Raw genomic sequence first — 17,637 nt, 5'->3', positions numbered from 1 at the left:
ACAATTGTTTTCTTTCTGTGTCAATTTGGATTGTGATTTTTTGGTGTGATTGTTTTGAAATTGCATGTGCATTTGATCTCTTGTAAGTAAAATATAGGCCTACAATTTAACTAAGCATGCATTGCACATTTAAAAATGAGTCCAACACTGGGGTAGCTGAGTGGTGAGTGATGTACACAGGCTATAGTCGTCCAAGCAGGCGGCCCAGGTTTGAATCTGACCTGTAGTTCTCTTCCTGCCCGTCATTCCCCACACTCTCTCTCCTCCTTGATAACAGACTCTATCGACTGTCCTGTCTCTCAAATAAAGACATTAAAAGCCTAAAAATAAACCTTGGAAAAATTAGTCGGGGGCGCTAGTGGTGCAGTGGATGGTGCGCGCGCCCCATGTATGGACGCTGTGGTCCTCCAGGCGGGCGGCCCAGGTTCGAGTCCGACCTGTGGCTCCTTTCCCGCATGTCGCAAAAGCCCCCCCCAAAAAAAATTCCACAATTCAACAAGTGAGAAATGTTCCACAGTATGTCAAGATAAAACCTAGAACTATCTGCTTCTACGTTTAGTGTTGCAAAAACTGTAAAACAAAGATCAGGAAACAGTGTTATATTGAAATGTTTAATCAAAAGACAGCTGCATCACCATGAACACAATAGAACAAGCGTACACCAATGAATCATCTGCAAAGAACAAACAACACCCTGTTGAACATCCTCCTACTTTCCTCTTCACACTGACTGTGTCACTGAGTAAGTCATATCACATTCACAAAATGAACACGTCTCAGTTTACGTATCATACAAACATTTACCCTGACGAGCAGTTAGCAAAGATCTGACCTCAGTCTGACTCCTTCATTGTCCAAAGTGACCTCAGAGTTCAATCAGAGTGCAAATGCTTTCAGGAAAAAAAAAACAAGATTTCTGTTTCCATTTATAAAAAAAAAAAAAATATCTGAAAGACTGTTTTCATCACTTTTTAATATTAACAAGTAAAGTTAAACCTAAAATTAGGTTAAATCCACTTTGGACGTTGGTTTTTAATAACAGCATATAAACAAGTTTTTTCCCAAGGTTATTTTTTACTTTAAGATCTAACTTTATTTAAGCTACAGCTCTCTAAATTTATCACAAATATTTATGTCACAGTTGTCTTTGGACACCAAAAAAAATTGGGCTGTCAGCATTAACAAATAAATCCCAATTAATCAAGGTCTGAAATTAAGGCATTCTTTTTTTTATTTTTTTTAATTAATCACATTGTATTTTGCACCGTAGCCTCCGCAGTGTCCACCTCTAGTCAGAGATGGAAAAGAACGACACTGCTGCGTCCTTGAATGTCTCATTTCACTTTAAAAAAAAACTCTGACAGCTCAACTGACGAGTCCAAAGTCCAAAACATTTGACTTTGTTACCGTCCCTTTGAGAGGTTTATTTAGTTTTTGATCCATAACGAGTTCCTTTTCCCCTTTGCTTGAGTTAATGTCGTCACATTAAATCTACAAGAAGGACCTTGCTTTATTTCAAAATAAAAGCGGGGTTGATTTCAAACAGCAAGTACATTCAGCTTAAGACATTAAACATTTTTCAAAATAAAAGCCTAGAAATTACAATTTTATCATTAAATGCAAAATAATTGAATTCCAAACATGTGATTAATTCAGATTAAATATTGAAATTAAGTGATTAAAATAAAAAAATGTAATTGCTTGACAGCCCTTAATAAAAAAAACATACTATGTTGCTTGCTAACAGTACATATGCATGGCTACAATATGAAAGGCAGCACAAAGAGACTTACGACATGTCGCAGTTAAAGGCAGCAGGAACTTGAGCTCTTTTAAACATCGATTATTTCAGTGAATCAGTGACAATCTTTGATTATTTTTTTGTTGTATTTTACATGTTAGTTTGTGTCTTCATCAAGAGCCAATAACATCATCATCATGTTCCATTAATCTTTCAGTGAGGATGTGCAGCAGTTCACAGTCATTAATGAATCACTTCACTTCATTAGCTGGCAGATTGATTAGCTGTTAAGTTTGAAGTATATGTCCCGGTGTTATCTTTTAAGTCTTTGTATTCTAACAGCTGACTTCGTAAACATTCATGTCTGGCTTGTTGCTGATCTCTGGAAATGATTGACAGGCAGGACAGGCGGGCAGCTCGGGGCAGGAGGGGCAGGTCGGACACTTGGGCCGTTTGAAGCTGAGCAGCAGAGCGCTGCCTCCCAGCACCTGTGAACATGAACCCAGCCACCCAAAGTAGAGCGACCCCGCTGGATGCAGGCTGAGTTGGGGGAACTTGGTCCCTTGACTACTCATCCCCAGTATCCCGAGGTTGTGCGTGTACACCCCGAGAGCAGTCAGGCTCAGCAGCCCTGCGGTCACAACCAAGAGTCCGCCCGTCGCAGCGACACCCCTCAGAGGTAGATCCGTCCAGCAGCGGACCCCGACGCACGCCAGGACAATGCCGGTGCCGCACAGGAACAGCGAGGTCAGGATCAGACCTTGGGCGAGGCGGACCCTGGAGTCTCTCTGATACGGACCTGCAGCGGGCCAGCACTGCTTCAGCTCCGAGTGCTCCACCTGCAGGCAGGTCTCCCAGAGTCCGTCAGAGCGGAGCAAGAGCAGCGAGTCCGGTAACCCTTGACCTTTCACGCTCGACCGGAGCAGTGACCCCGGCCCGGTCATATTCAGACGCGCCTGTCCCTCTCTCCACTGAGGGGTGATGGCGGCGGTGAAGACGAGGACCAGTCCCAGCGGGGAAAACACGATCCCCGTCACCATGGAGCCTGGAGTGTGCATTCCCAGAGAGAGAGAGCTGCAACCCCGGGTTTTCTTTAAAAAACAAACAAAAAACGTTCCTCTGCCTGTGTTTAGAAACAGAACATACCAGCTCCACGATTCCTGTCCTCAGATTGCTTTCCACTGTAAATATTTCCAAAACAGAGATGACGATTGCTGCGGCTCCTCCACTCAGGGACGCTGCTTCTTATTAGCACTTGTTGGTTTCGGGGGGTCTCCTCAGAACAGCAACAATCTATTCTGAAAGGATAAGTCAACACGATCATGTAAGTATGTATTCACATAGAAAAAAATTCCAAATCCCAAATGTCTCCTCTGCCCATAAAGAAAAACACATGGGATATTTATTACAAAAAAAAAAAAAGAATCCTCTAGTGGCAAAACAAATCAAAGAAAGTAAGAACATTAAACGACCCAAATTAATTTAAAAAAAGGAAGTTTACCTCTTTGATAGACAATGTCTTCCTCTCTAGCTGCAGACTCTTCATTCTGACTCCTTGGATGAAAGAGAAATATTAATTCAGAGAGAGTGTTGTGCACATATGGTTGCATATGATGCAGAGAGAGAGAGAGAGAGAGAGAGAGAGAGAGAGAGAGAGAGAGAGAGAGAGAGAGGGAGAGAGGGGGGGGGGGATTTGGTAAACAGCAGAGGTGTGAGGCTCCAGCAGACGGAGAAAGCAGAAGGAGATTTTGCCTTCACAGCTTCCAGCGCTGGACAGGAAAAAGACGGAGTGGTCGATGTCTGTCTCTGTTGCTAGGATACCACAACTTGGCCAGTCTCAACGTGACAGTGTGTGTGTGTGTGTGTGTGTGGTTTTATTCATAACAAGACATAGTTAGGCTCTATAGAAAGGAGTCTAACTAGGTGTTGTGTGTTGAAATGTTAGCGTATGTGTGTGTTTACAGAAGTATGTGTGTGTTGTTGTCATCTTGGCGATTGATGGCCGCTGATGACCTTGGAAGAATTCAGTGTGGCTAGTAATTATATCGGGGGCCAGTGTCTGAATGCAGAGTGAGTCCATCGACGGTGTCGCAGCCTGGAGGACGAAAGAAAGAAAATGTCCTCTGGGACGCAGACGAGACGACTTAAGGACTACTGTGACTCATGCAGACACACACACACACACACACACACACACACACACACACACACACACACACACACACACACACACACACACACACACACACACACACACACACACACACACACACACACACACACACACACACACAAGTAGCCCCAATCAGTGTGATCTCTGTCACATAAACACCCACGGGGTCAACTTCTTTAAAGCTACAATACATCACTTTTCCACCTTAAAATAACAGGTGATAGGGGTACCAGTGGCTTAGAGGTTAGTGCGCGTCCATATCCAGAGGCTGTAGGAGTGGCGTGGGAGTGGCGCAGCGGGGGGCCAATCGTGCTTGAGTACAGCATGGTACAGATGGCCAATGTGACCGCGCATCCACTTCAGACGCTGAACTGGATGTCAAATCCAGATGTCTCGTTGTGGTTTAGGACAGTACAGTTGCACTCAGAGACCCTCAGTGGGTCACCAAACTGAAATCTTCCTTACTGTTGCTTCAGTGAACAAAAACAACACCCTGGCTTTATTGTGAGACCAGCAATAATCTTTTTGAGTTTCCTTTTATTTCTTTTACTGAATTTAAACCTTACTTAAGCCTTGTAAATTGCCTGCAATAGATAAAAATGAGGGCTGTCAGCATGAACGCTTCAGAAAAATAAATGCACTTGTTTTTTTTTAATCGCCTTGATCATGTGCTGTTTGTCCCTTCAGGCACACCGTAGCCAAGCCACCGCACTGACAGCGGAATCTGCCTGTAGGCTCAGTGAAGATAAATCTTAAGATGGTACAAAAATACAAAATAAAAGCATAACAAAAATGTTTTTTGAAATGCAAAATAATGATATTTGATAAATGTGATGTATTGCGATTAACTATTGAATTTCAGCGTTGGATCACATTTAGGAAATGCAATCTTTTGACGGCACTAATTAAAACAAAATTTTAGTAAGATTTCAAAATAAAGCTATCATAATGAATGTTTCCACATTATGATTAAAGTGATAGACATATCCCACGTTAGTACATCTGTGGTTCTTCATGGTCAAACCTTTAATTCTTTAAAAATGATTAGTAGGTGTTATTTAAATAGTATTATTCACATTTTTTTAAATTTTGGCAACTGAAGTCACTTTTTTGTAGAGGAAAATTATAAAACAATGACATATTCTTAAAAAAATCTTGAATTGATGCCAGATATCACCCTGTGTTTGTTTCGGTGCACCAAGGAGAGGATATTTAACCTTAAATCTGACCTACAATCAAGTTAGTTTATTGGATCCATTATTAATGTGGAGATAATTCACTTGAGCAAATGTCACTGCAGGGTTGATGACATTTACCGTGATTCACCGTCAGTGATTAGTCTCAAGAACAGACATGCTGGAAAAGTATTCAACCAAAACCACGTCAAAAAACTCCAGAATAGACGGTAATTAAAGAAGGATTAACCATCAGGATTAACGTCTGTTTGATTAAGTGAGCCTAGTAAGTGGAAGGCTTTTTGTCACAGACACATACCTGACGTCAACATGTCATCTATGTCTTGAAGCGTTATTCAAACATTGTGATGGGAAACATCCCAGTATTTCCTGTTCTGCTACTGAGAATATTTTCGACTTTGTTAACGTGAGGGGGAAAAGAGAGACGAGACATCAAACGCTTCTCTTCCCTCCTGGGGGAAATGAAACGGGACGGTTTCCTCGTTCCCCCCAGCGTTATCACTCGGCATGATTTGACATTTTAAACTCGATTTTGTTTCATTTTTTATGCACAAATTAGGCATGCAATTTGCAGATCGCTGAACCAGATGTCGAGCTCGCTTAACCACAAATCAAACCAAAAATGGAGAAAGTCTGTTTCTGCTGCTGCAAAGCTTTCAAAGCACTGACTTCAGATGGTTTGTTTTGATCCAGAGATGACACCAGAAATGATATCCAAAACATCTGCAGAAACAAAACACTTAAGGAGGCTGCTCATGGTTTGGGAATAATGAACATGATGTAATGATCTATAAATAATCTTTCTTCTCACACAGGCAAATATAACGCTGAAATGTAAACACACACACACACACACACAGTCCATGTCCCCACTTACCATTCAGGAGGGGTCGTGCTGTTTATCTCACTGCAGATCGCTGGCTGCTGCCTCCCTCGCTCGCTCTCATCTGAACCGACAAACATGTTTCTCTCTCTCGGCAGCAGATGGTGCAACCACCTCTTCATCACTGTCCCTCTCGTTCCCCTCTTGTGAAGTGTTGCTTCAGCCGCTTCACCGCCACCTGCCTCTGCTGGCTGGCTTTCTCTGTCTTCATGTCTCTTGTTTGTCCGTGTGTTGCCTGTCTCTTTGTCTCTGTCTGCTCTGCCTTGCTGCACTTCTGTGTGTGTGTGTGTCTCTCTCTTTGACTTGCTGAATGATGTCTGTGTTATATCTAGGGCAGAGTGCCTCCCTGCTTTTTTCCCCGTCAGTGGCACCAAATAGGGAATCACAGTTCACATCTCCTTATGCTAAGACATAATCAAGCCTGTGTATATGTGTGTGTGTGTGTGTGTGTGTGTGTGTGTGTGTGTGTGTGTGTGTGTGTGTGTGTGCTGCAAATGTTGAGAAAAAACAGACAACAAAAGCATAAAAAAAACCCTTGCATGAAGGAAGTACACAAAACATGTTCAACCCCTCATACATACAGATTGGATTCATGCTTTTGTTTGATTTGCAGAGGGCTGATGAAGTGATCAGCTGTTTCCAATCAGCACTTCAATCTAACAAAGACTAATTGAAGCCGTGCACGCAAAAAAAAACGTATAAGCATCTGCCTTCCTTATTTTTTGTTCCAGCGATAATTGATATGCACGCCTCATAACCAGAGATGAGAAAAAGAGACGACGACGATGAAACGAGTCTTTTGCATTTTCTTTATTTTCGTATAAAAGAGGCAAGATATGCTAATACAACCAGAATTGCCGTGGTATAATAATGAAATACAGCAGGGATACATGTTCGTTTTGAAATGATGCGTAAAAGGGGAAGGGATTTCCTGCAACCTTTTTCACACACACACACACACACACACACACACACACATGCATACTATGAAAGGGTTTGGTGGGGGAGCGAGGGTGGTTTTGGGGTTGGGGGGTTAGCTCTGTGGTTACACTATACAGTCAGGAAATGTCCACAGCTTTGGGGCTAAATGATTGCCAATACTAACTCTTGTGTGGTTTGTTGGATGGAAATGTCTGACGTTCGGTTCTGAATCTAACCCAAAGTGTTTCGGGCTGCGATAGTCGTGAAACTAACAGGAACCATTACAGGAACACACTTGCTGGCAGTTTTAAAAAAAAACAAAAAAAACAACAACATTGTGAGTTAGTTGTGGGTGGATTATTTTGTAGAAGAAATGATGAGTACACTGAAAGCAGCAGGAATAGCAACCTCTTAAAAAAAATGCTGAAAAATCTCCGTAGAGTTATAAAAAAAAATTGAAATACATAATTCATGGAAAATGGATCGCGACATGCACATGGCTAATTCATTAAACACTGTCTTATTTAATCTATTTACATTATATATGTACAGGCTGTTCTTTATAATTGCTCTAACGTTAGAGCATTAAAACTCAAATACATCATGAGAACTGGGGCGAGTTGTATTTACACTTCAGATGAAGGCTTAAAGGTTGAGCTTGAAACTGGAGAGGTCTCTTCAAGTCCAGTTCTCGTACTGGTTTTTTGGCGGTCACAGCTCACATTGTCTCTGATTGGGCAGTGCTATAAGAGATGGTTTTAACTGGCAGCTGTGATTTCATGTCTCGCGTCCTTCAGTGGAGCAGTGCCGCTGATTGGACGCTGCATGGACTTCATACTTCTACGAGGGTGACCTGGAACTGGCCGCCGGCGACCTCTGACATCTCGATGAGGAAGGCCGACTGGTTGGTGTAGTGTTCGATGATGTTGTCGTCCATGTTGACGTAAATCCTGAAGAAAAGAAAAAGCGAAGAAATCAGTCAGGTGTGCACAGGAAGTCAAATTATCCTAAACTGCAAAAACTGAACCGTCTTTAAAACTTTTACATGCAAATCGACTCTTAATGCTTCATGCTCTACTTTGCTAAGCGTTCTTAAACAACAAGTCACCAGGTTTCTCCTTTTTTTTTTGATAAAACGCCTCATTCGTTTTAAAGGAAGCATCTCGCTCCTTAAAAAAACATGCTAGGCCGTATATCTCCTGCATCAGTACGGGTAGTAAATCAGGTCACCTTCTTCCTCCTCCCCTCCTTTTCTAACCAACCTGTAAGTCTTAAGGGCTTTAATGACTGAACTCATGCATTCTGCCTGCAGGGACACGGCTGATTGAAGACTGGAGGTAAAAGAGGAGGGAGGAAACCGCAGGGAGAGAATGTAACCCAACCTGTTAGCTTAGCTGCTCCCCCCCTGAAGTGCTTGCTGCGAGCACACAGCAGGGAAAATCACCCAAAGGTGTTTCAGTGTCTCTTGGGAGGTTGTTTTTTTTTTACATCTGCCCTCTGATCTCTGGAGTTTCACACAAAGGGACTCAGACTAGTATAAGTTTGACAGCTGATGCATTATGGGTTAGCTTATTTGATATTTGGAAATCCTGCTAATCGGACTTTTGAACAAGCAAAGGCAGGAGATGGCTACTGAGGCTTTCTTTATATTTTCCTGTGGTGTTAGCCAACTTTAAGTAAGTTTTTCTCCATAGGTCACTTTTGCAAAGCAGCCCTATTCCGTGCAGAAGATCATCTGAGCTCAAAGAAACGTAAGAGATTTAAAAAAAAGATACAGAACTTGATTTGCAACTCTCAAAGACTGGAACCCTTGAAGACTTAAATTTCACCCAACTATCTCTTTTCAACTATGACAAACTTCCTGATGGTCCAATGGGAAGAAGTTATGAAAACATTTTTTTTTTTTTAAAAGTACAGCAATGACTCATCTAAAGGACTTCTGAAATCATTCCCTTTCAGTCACCCGTCTTTCTTTTGTAGGACCTGCAATTAACGCATTCCAGCGGGGCCGAGCCAACTAACCTACCCACCCTGTTTGTTGACCTGAGCTTATTTTAAGACGGGGAAAGATTAAAATGACAAACTAAGCCCTGAATTGATCCGCATCGTCTGTCCCAAATCCACTCAGCCTGCGTGTAAAGCCACCTGTGTTCATTGCATTAGAACAAAGAAAAAAACAGAATGAGGGAGCTCACCCTCTCTTGCATTTCTTGTAGATTTTCCCAATGGCGTCTTTTTGCATACCGTACTTTTCTGAAACCTGAGGGGAGGAACGGAACAAGAGATGACAGTTAGCGTGATGTTGTCAGTGACAAATGATATGCTTGAGAGAGAGAGAGAGCGTGCCGTAAAGCGAATGCTATGCGAACACGATGTACGATAGCGTGTTTGTTGGAGGGAAACAACAAAGGCGAGGTGGTGGGGAAAAACCAAGTCTGACGTTTTTCTATTTACAGTATGTTACTTACGGCTTCTCGTAGACCCGACACCGTTGGCGTGTTGAGCATGAGCGCATCAAATACCTCCTCAGCGCCCGACCTCACGTAGAGCAGAACTATTGGAGGAAATTAAAAAAATTAGCACGGAGGACACATTTAGCGTATTGGCTACATGCTAATCTTTGCATTGGTTTTTTCTATCTACCTCTTTGTGGGTCTTCTCTGCGTGCTTGCTTGCTGGGTGGAGAGCTTGACTGGTCTCTCTTTTGATACAATCTCTTCATCGAACTCCTTTAAAAAAAAACAGATCAGACATTCACGTTAGACTTAAACAGCCACTGTGTTTTTATTTGGGAGAATAAGCAGATGTGATGGACTGCTGTTAATGTGCTTTTTTGGCTTTGCTTACCTGTCAGCTTCGTCCTTGGGAGTGGCCTGGTTGGACAAAGAGAGAGACAGAGAGGAGACCTGATTAGAGATCTGATGAGACAGCACTCCATGCACACTGATAAAAGCATTGCTTAATGCCCCCCGCCCCCACCCCTATTGTGTGAGCACAATACCTTCAAAAAGGAATGTTATCATCATTACTCTAAGACTGCATTTCCCATAACTTTAAAGAGCATAACGCAAGCGTGGGCGCTGGTGCAGAGACAAAGGTAGACTCATCCTGTGCTTTATCACAATGGCCAATCGAAGATGTTATAATGACTCCATCATTCATAACTGCCTTTTGAGGTTTTGTGTCGTGATGTAATTTTGCGATCACATGGCAGGAAGTTGTGTAAGTTTTCCCTCTATACTCACACATCAGAACGTATAGTGTGGGAAAGCTGGCCTGTCTGAACAGCCCCCCTCGCCTCAATGTTTTTTCAAGTGTTTGTAATGGGTAATATGAGGGTGGTGCACATGAAGGTGCAACAGGTGTGTGTGTTTTTTTTTCTCCATCTAAACCCCTATAGCCTAATGTCAGTGTCAGTAGCTGCAGCGGCTTGTACCTGTGCCCGGTTTCGACTCCCATTAACTCATCGGATCTCTACCTTCACTTTCGCTGACACCATCCCCTCCTTTTTTTTTTTCCCAGCCCACTTTTCCCACCACATACTTTCCCACAGTTTTTTTTTTTTCCCCTGCCTCTCTCTCTCTCTCTCGTGCCTTTCCTATCCCCTGAAGGGATACAAGGGTCGGGAAAATGAGTCACTCAACTCAGGGAATAAAGAGAGAAGATTTACTAGCAATAACAAACGTGTGTCTGAAGGAGGACCTACCATGCGCTGTAAGCTGGAGAGGTGTGTTTCTGGGATGAAGAGGACCGGCTGGGTGACGTGGTCGTCCAGGGTTTGGAAGAAGGTGCATTCACTGCCCATGGAGCTGCTCACTAAAGACTTGTTGGCTGAAAATAAAAAAAGACATGAATGTTAGAATAAACCCTCCGAATGCAGTATTATATACTCCAAGTATAATCGAGGTTGCAATACTTACTGTTTGCGTCATTCTTTCCCCTCCTCTTAGATCTCTTCCTCTCCTCATCACGCATCTTCCTCTCTGCACCCTTTGAAAACAACAACCAAATGGTCACGATTCAACTCCTAAACTGCCATTTGTCTTTTTTGGTTTTTGTAGTGTTTAAGAAAAGGAAATTAGGTGAAGTGACATACCTTATCACAGAAAATCTTGACCTGGCAGGCAGCTCTGTGAATGAGCTGGTTTGTTCCTGAGCTGAAGTCGTAGGTGTCAATCTGGATGTTGAGCGGCAGGCCTTTCACTCCCTTCTGAGAGGAGAAGTCTGTGCTCAGAGAGTTGATGCCAATGTAAACCTGTAAGCATAGGAGAATGTATTTTAATGCTAATGCTGAAAGATGTTTGCCAATAAAGTCCAAGGAAGAAGCTTTGTGCAGCATGATGTCATGTTTGGAGAGAAATTGAGAACGACTTCCTCTCTGAGTTTTTTTTTTCCCTCCATCCATGTTCTTTTCTCACTTCCTGGTTTTTCATATCATTAAAATCACAGTATTCATAGCCTTTCTTCACATTTTCTGCTGCTACTTCTTCCCTATCCTCTCCACCTGCAGCATGTTTGGTAGCTCCACCCCGGCGCCCTTTGGGCCACAGAGGAGCTCAAAATGAGCTGTCGTGGCTCTCGCCTGCTGTGGTGACAGGAGCCTCGGGGCCAAACACATTTCTGGGATTCCTCCCCTCCCTCCTCAGCCACTCCTTCTCTCTCCACCTCTCTCGTCTCTACCTTTCCTCTCTTTCCTTCTAAAACCATCCACCTGTTCTTCTCATTCTCTTTCACCTCAAAGAGCTTAGTTATATAAAAACATTGACGCGTTGTTGTTTCATAATTATGACCGATTTGTTGAATGTGTTTACCTTTGCCTCTTCATTGGGGTTCCAAACAAAGGAGAGAGCGTTGAAGGCCACCTCCTCTACGTTGCTGACGCCGCTGAACACTTCTTTGTAGTCTGCTGTAAAAGGAGAATTACATCTTTTATATTCTTTTCTTAGCCAAAGAATGGTGAGATGCGTTCACTTTTACTGTATGTCCAAGATGTTATCGTCTGCATAGAGCAGAACAGTGATCACATACATGTATTTTCAATTAGTGTTCAACATACCGATGTCAATGACCCTCTGCTTGGCGGTTGGCTGGCGCGCATGCCAGTGATTCCAAAAGCGGAGTTGCATCTCTGGGCTTTTGTCATTCTCAAACACAGCCATCACCACCGTCTGTCGTTGTTGGGGGGGAGAAAGGTGACAAAAAAAAAATCTGTGAGTTAGGAACATTTGTCAAGCTGTAAGCAATCCTTTCACCTGACTACACCTTTTGAGAACAATCAGCTCTTCTCTAAACGCCACCATGTTCCATTTATCATCCTAAATCCCCTTTTTCTCTTCACATTGTGTTCAGTTATTTGCAGTGAGTGGGTGTGTGTTTGTGTATGGCCTTATCCTCTGATTCACTTGACTAAGTTAAGAGTTGTCAATCAATGTTAAAAAACTACACCACACCTTCCCCCCCTTCTTGTTCACTCCTTCTTTTTTTTTCACCCTGAGCTGAGCTGATCTCCACTGCACTCTGGCCTCATTACACCAGCGTAGGAATACATTTAACAGGGCAGGACGCTGTCATTTAAATGCCAGCAGCCCTGTGCGCAGGGTGTCAGCAGGGAATTAGTCACTGAGGAGCTGGCTCCAAGGGAGGGACAGATTTTTGGGAAGGGTTGGCTCGGTGGCACGCAAGGAATTTACGTATTCATGCTGGAAAAAGGCCCGAGGGGAAATATGCCACATAGAACAAAAGTCGCCGATTGTTCGTACACATCTTGCATGTTAATAGAACAAAACAAGAACTCTGGGTAAACATTTCTCAGAAAGAAATGTTCCTGGCTTTCCTAACGATGACTCACCTTGACTTTAGTGGCAGTAAGGCATGCGCTGTCCACTCCCTGCAGAGTGATGGGGTAGAACTGGCCCTTGTTCAGGTACACCATGGGCAGCTCGCTGGACTTGTAAGTAGACGCAAGTGGAGCACCAAGAGAAAACTGGAAGTCGCTCCTGAATCTCTCATGTGGAGAGCCGGTGTAGGAGCCTGAGTAGACCGGGCTGGACTGGTCCTCGGGGAAGGGATCGCTGTAGGGAAGAGTCTGAGATTGCAGAAAACGCAAAAAACAATATAAGTTAATATATGCAAGACAGAAATGCTGAACAGGAAAAAAAAAGCTGCTCAGAAAAACAAGACTGGGCTCTCAGATAAACTTACCTCTGTGCTGTGGTCCGGGAAAGCCCCGCTCTCTGGCCACTTCTGCAGCAAGGAGTCGAAGATAATGTTGAGTTCCTGCTTGTCGTAGGTGTCAGACACGACGCTGGTCAGGGTGGCGTAGGTGTCTGAGGTTGTGGGAATGGGCAGGGAGGTGTTCTGCTTGGATCCCAAAACCTCTTGGGGATGGCTCGAGGGAACACCCTCGGAGAGGATCTTCATAACGTTGGCGGATGCGTCCAATGTAACATAGTCATTGGTGTTTGTAGGATTCCTGGCGGGGTGGGGGGGAACAAAAAAGGAAGAAGGAAGAAAAGACAAAGCTGATTAAGTGATCAGGAAAGCTGCTTTTGTCAGGTCAGCATGACTCAGAAATACTACACCCACGGTACAAAGAGGGCAAGAGAACAAACAACCTAACTGTAGTGCCTCTAGAACATGACAGAAGCCTGTGCAAACAAACACTAGTCTAAACACTCTCACCACATACTGCTACCGCAAAGGAGAACTCAGGGAAAGACACGGTTTGAGTCTGGGTGGGAACTATTTGTACCCTAATCCAGCTTTCTTTATCTCTGTGTTTGAGTTTCTCTGCTTAAGATGTTTGAGGCACCAACACTGTGCCCCAACAATGGCCATCACTCTCTGGACAACGACAAGTAGTTGGAATGGAAAGCTCAGTAACAGAGGGAAAACAACTCCTTGCTTTTTTGGGGAAACTCTTGAACAAGCAGAGATGATGAAGAGAGGGTTGGATGGAAGGACTTGAGAGGTGGACAATAATACCACTGACTATGTTTGATTTGGGGATTACTGTCTCACCTGTTTATGGCCTCCCAAAGCCCTGCCTTTCTCTCGCTGTATTAACACTTTCTAGACCACATTTGGGTGTTGGGATGAACATCTGGATTTTGGGTCTTACCTCTCTGTTGATTTGCAAATGTTTCCTCCACGGTTGCAACCAGTGATCTTCTGCTCTTTCTGGCTCTGGAAAAAGAAAGACAAATGGTGGTCAGAATGGGAAAGTTAGACTTAAACTTGTGGACAACAATGAGTAAAGATCGGATTCCCATGATTCTGCATTATCTACCTTGCACTGTTCGTAAAGCATAGTTAAGGCTGTCAGGTCATCTCCCGGTTGCAGTCTGGGTTTGGAGTGGTTCAGCTCAGGGACAGGGTTATCCATGTAGGACCAGGACTCCATTATGTGGTTGGTGTAACGGTTAAAGTTCTCACTCTGAAAGATCAGTCCCAGAGTCCTGCAGATAGACACAGAAATAGTGTTTAAGTAGACATTTCAACACTAAAGGAAATTTGGATTTATCTAGTTGCTCAATGGGTAAATACATATTTTCCAGTATCCTAAATGCTTGTTTGAGAGATAGCGTTTGTTGGTGTGCGTCTACGTTGTAATTTAGCAGTAGTGACTGGCCCTCAGGGCACTGCACATACTTGCTCCTGAGCGTGGAGGGTTTCGATTGCAAAACCGCAGAGCTGAGTAACATCCCTTTTAGAAGCAGTGGTGTCAAAAAAGGTTTATTTTAAAAAAAGGCCAAAGGGCCACCCACTATCAGCCCACTCCACCTCCAACCCCCCCACTCAAACATACACATCTCAAATCCTGTATAAACATACTTATTTGCTTTGGTCTCAAAACAGACGACAAGGTATCTTACTAGTAAACAGAACCCTGCAGTTGCGCTCAGGTGAGCTCAGCTTTTCAGAGCCCGGGATTCTGAGGCTTGGATTTGTTTGGAAAGGCTCACAGTGACATTGGATTGTAAATATCCTGCCTACCATGATAAATCCCCCTTTGGAGTCAGTCTGAAGTAGCTAATGAGCAAATAAAGCAGCCGTTTACTCTGGATAAACAGCTAATTGAAATGTGCTGACAGGAGTGGGAGACCACAGGTGTTCACGACCACAGAAGAAGTGAAGCTCAAAGAGAAATGGAATGATTCATGAGAGCATCTAGACATCTATACTGTACTTTAAAGTGGATTGCTTAACATTTAACATTTCTTAATAACACCACATTAAAGACGGGGTTTAAGTCTGCTTGTACACCTGCTCTAAGATGCACCTGTCTCTCCTTCTCACACCTTTGCAAAAAAAAAAAAAAAAAACCACAACAGCTCCATTAGTTTCTCTCCATTTCCCCCTAAAACTAGAAAAAGTTCAGATGTGTAGACACAGACGCTGGGAAGGGGGAAGGGGGGGCTCGTGTCTAGGGTTTCTCCATTATGTAATTCAATGCATTACATGCTGTCATTGCCCCCTGTCTCTGTCTAACACCTCAAGAGGAGATTCTTATTTCCCGGTCCTCTTTTGTGCACAGTGGCCCCTAGGTTAGTGACAACACAAGCCGAAACAGACCACGGGCTCAAGTGTGTGTTTGTGTGAGTGTGTGTAAAACCTATCCATATCAATTTCCCCTGCAAAACACCCCTTTCTTAAAAAACAGGGATCTTTCACATGGGGGTCTCATTGCAAAAAAAGGAAGAAGGGGGAGTTTCTTTCCCACCAGACATTAAATCCCTACTGTCAAACACAAAGTCTAACTCACATGTTCCTAAAAATAAGTAAAAATAGTTATTTAAAAAATTTTTTTTGAATGAAATGCACATTTGTGCTTAAATAGAAAATCCTTGTAGAACTTACTCAGTCTCTTTGGTCATGTCTCCAGTCCAAGTCAGCCGGAATAGTTTCCTTTAGTTTCAACTCTTGTGCTGTTTAGACGTGTGTGTGTTTCCCTCTGCACCGGTGAATCAGTCTTAAGAGGAGCAGTGACACACAGATGAGTCAAGTGTTGTGATTCCCTCTTTGAACGGGGCCCAGATTTATTTCATGCGAGCCAAGTATTCCCTCTGTGCTCTGATTGGCTGAGAGGAATGAAACAGGTGTCTGATAGGACAGGTGTAGGATTATTAACCCTTCCCATGCTGGAGAGAAACTGGCTTACATGTGTATGAGTGGTGTGCAGCCTAGAGAGCACTTTGCAAAACAATCCAGGACAGGAGGATTTTCGGGTCTCATTAGCATCGGGGATAAAAGAGTGAGATCGGGGATCTCAGAGGTGTGAAAGGCTTGGTAATGATTCTGAGAAAAGCCTGGAACTCGGCTTTAATATGTTAATTATGTTAATAGTTTGTCAGTATCATTTTTCACTCTCCTTGGATTTACATGTCATACACAGGTTTTGGTTTCTTTATTTATTTTTTTCATTGAAGGTGGAAGAAGGGACACCAAAGTGTGGTGATCAAAACTCCTGAAGAGAGTCTCAAGTGAAGTGTATGTGGGAAAAAAAACATGTTATCATTCAGAATTTATTTTTTTTTAAGAAAAAGGAAAGATTTCTTTAAAAAAAAGAATGTAATTTCTCAAATTAAGAATCATGTGGCACTTTGTATAAATACATTTAAAGGATTCTTTAATGAATAGTTTGAATTGTCATATTAATAAAGATAGATATTCACTCACATTTCCCAGTATAAAGCAATAATTGAATATATTTTAAGAAGAACAACAAATGATGACAGTATTTTTTTTCAACCTTTTAAGTTGAGTTGTGTCAGTGTGTGAAATGTGCGACAAATAAAACAGGAAAATGTGTTTATTTATCAGATGTGACGGAATAAAAAGTAAAAATACAATTGAAGGAGCTTTATTCAAATATTAATCTGAAATCTGCAAAGCAGAAGTGTAATCAGAGCTTTATTCCCTACATTTGTATGATTATAAAGGCTTCTCAAATATTTACAACTGTTTCTGTAAATTTATTTATTCACTTCCCCACTATCAATCTTGCACAAACACTTTTCTTGTAAATAACTGTTAATATATTTTTATAACGTGAAATATTTTCTAAACGCTGCTTTACAGGATTGCTGCCAACAGTTTTGTTGTGTTCTTTCAGACACTGACAATAAAGAGTGGATCTTTCTATCTATTAATGCACTGACAGATTATGTCTCAAATGTTTTAATGATGTTTGTGTTTTATTTACTTGTTGTGTATCCTGATTGTGGTGTCGATGATGTTTGCTGTGTGGATGAATCGACCTGGTGGAAAATGAGTTTCCCCGCTCGGGGTTAATAAAGTTTTCTGATCTAAGTTTACAGTTTGTTTTTTTGTTCCATTTGTCCCACATGCAGCACATGAATACAAAAACATGGTGTGTTTTTTTTGGCATTTTTCCAAAACAGAAAAGTATTAAGTGATTCAAGTTTTGACCTCGGTTTTATTGTAAAGTTAGTAAATCGTATAAAAAACAAACTATTTAAGTGATGAATTTAAATAATGATGATCATGTTTAACTTTTTTTTTGAAGATTGTGTCTTTATTGTAGAGATATTACAGTGGATAGAGTCGGAAATCAGGGAGAGAAAGAGAGAGAGAGAGAGAGAGAGTGTGGGGAAAGGAGCCCTGATTTGAACCCGGGCTGCCCGCCTGGAGGACCAAAGCCCCGGTACATGGGGCACACACTTAACCACTAAGCTACCGGCGCCGCAACTCCTTTTTATTT

The 17,637-nt window shown here is 42.5% G+C and overlaps 2 protein-coding genes across 2 annotated transcripts; both read right to left on the bottom strand.

Moving 5' to 3' along the window:
* Positions 1 to 597: 597 nt before the first annotated feature.
* Positions 598 to 6,383, bottom strand: cldn23l (claudin 23-like). Its single transcript, XM_020642725.3, has 3 exons — positions 5,988 to 6,383; positions 3,243 to 3,295; positions 598 to 3,039 (listed from the first exon to the last, which is right to left on the bottom strand). Exon 3 carries the CDS (start codon positions 2,797 to 2,799, stop codon positions 2,077 to 2,079), a length of 723 nt encoding a protein of 240 aa, XP_020498381.1. The 5' UTR covers positions 2,800 to 3,039; positions 3,243 to 3,295; positions 5,988 to 6,383; the 3' UTR covers positions 598 to 2,076.
* Positions 6,384 to 6,797: 414 nt separating this feature from the next.
* grhl3 (grainyhead-like transcription factor 3) lies at positions 6,798 to 15,914 on the bottom strand. The gene is made up of 15 exons (XM_020642724.3): positions 15,774 to 15,914; positions 14,203 to 14,371; positions 14,035 to 14,099; positions 13,116 to 13,386; positions 12,763 to 12,999; positions 11,971 to 12,082; positions 11,726 to 11,820; positions 11,011 to 11,169; positions 10,835 to 10,904; positions 10,621 to 10,745; positions 9,762 to 9,787; positions 9,558 to 9,643; positions 9,383 to 9,468; positions 9,110 to 9,174; positions 6,798 to 7,864 (listed from the first exon to the last, which is right to left on the bottom strand). The coding sequence occupies exons 1-15, from the start codon at positions 15,788 to 15,790 to the stop codon at positions 7,747 to 7,749; spliced, it is 1,701 nt and encodes a 566-aa protein (XP_020498380.1). The 5' UTR covers positions 15,791 to 15,914; the 3' UTR covers positions 6,798 to 7,746.
* Positions 15,915 to 17,637: the final 1,723 nt, after the last annotated feature.

This window comes from Labrus bergylta, chromosome 18 (assembly GCF_963930695.1).
Source record: "Labrus bergylta chromosome 18, fLabBer1.1, whole genome shotgun sequence".
NCBI classification, from domain to species: Eukaryota; Metazoa; Chordata; class Actinopteri; order Labriformes; family Labridae; genus Labrus; species Labrus bergylta.
This window is presented reverse-complemented; position numbering and strand designations above follow the sequence as displayed.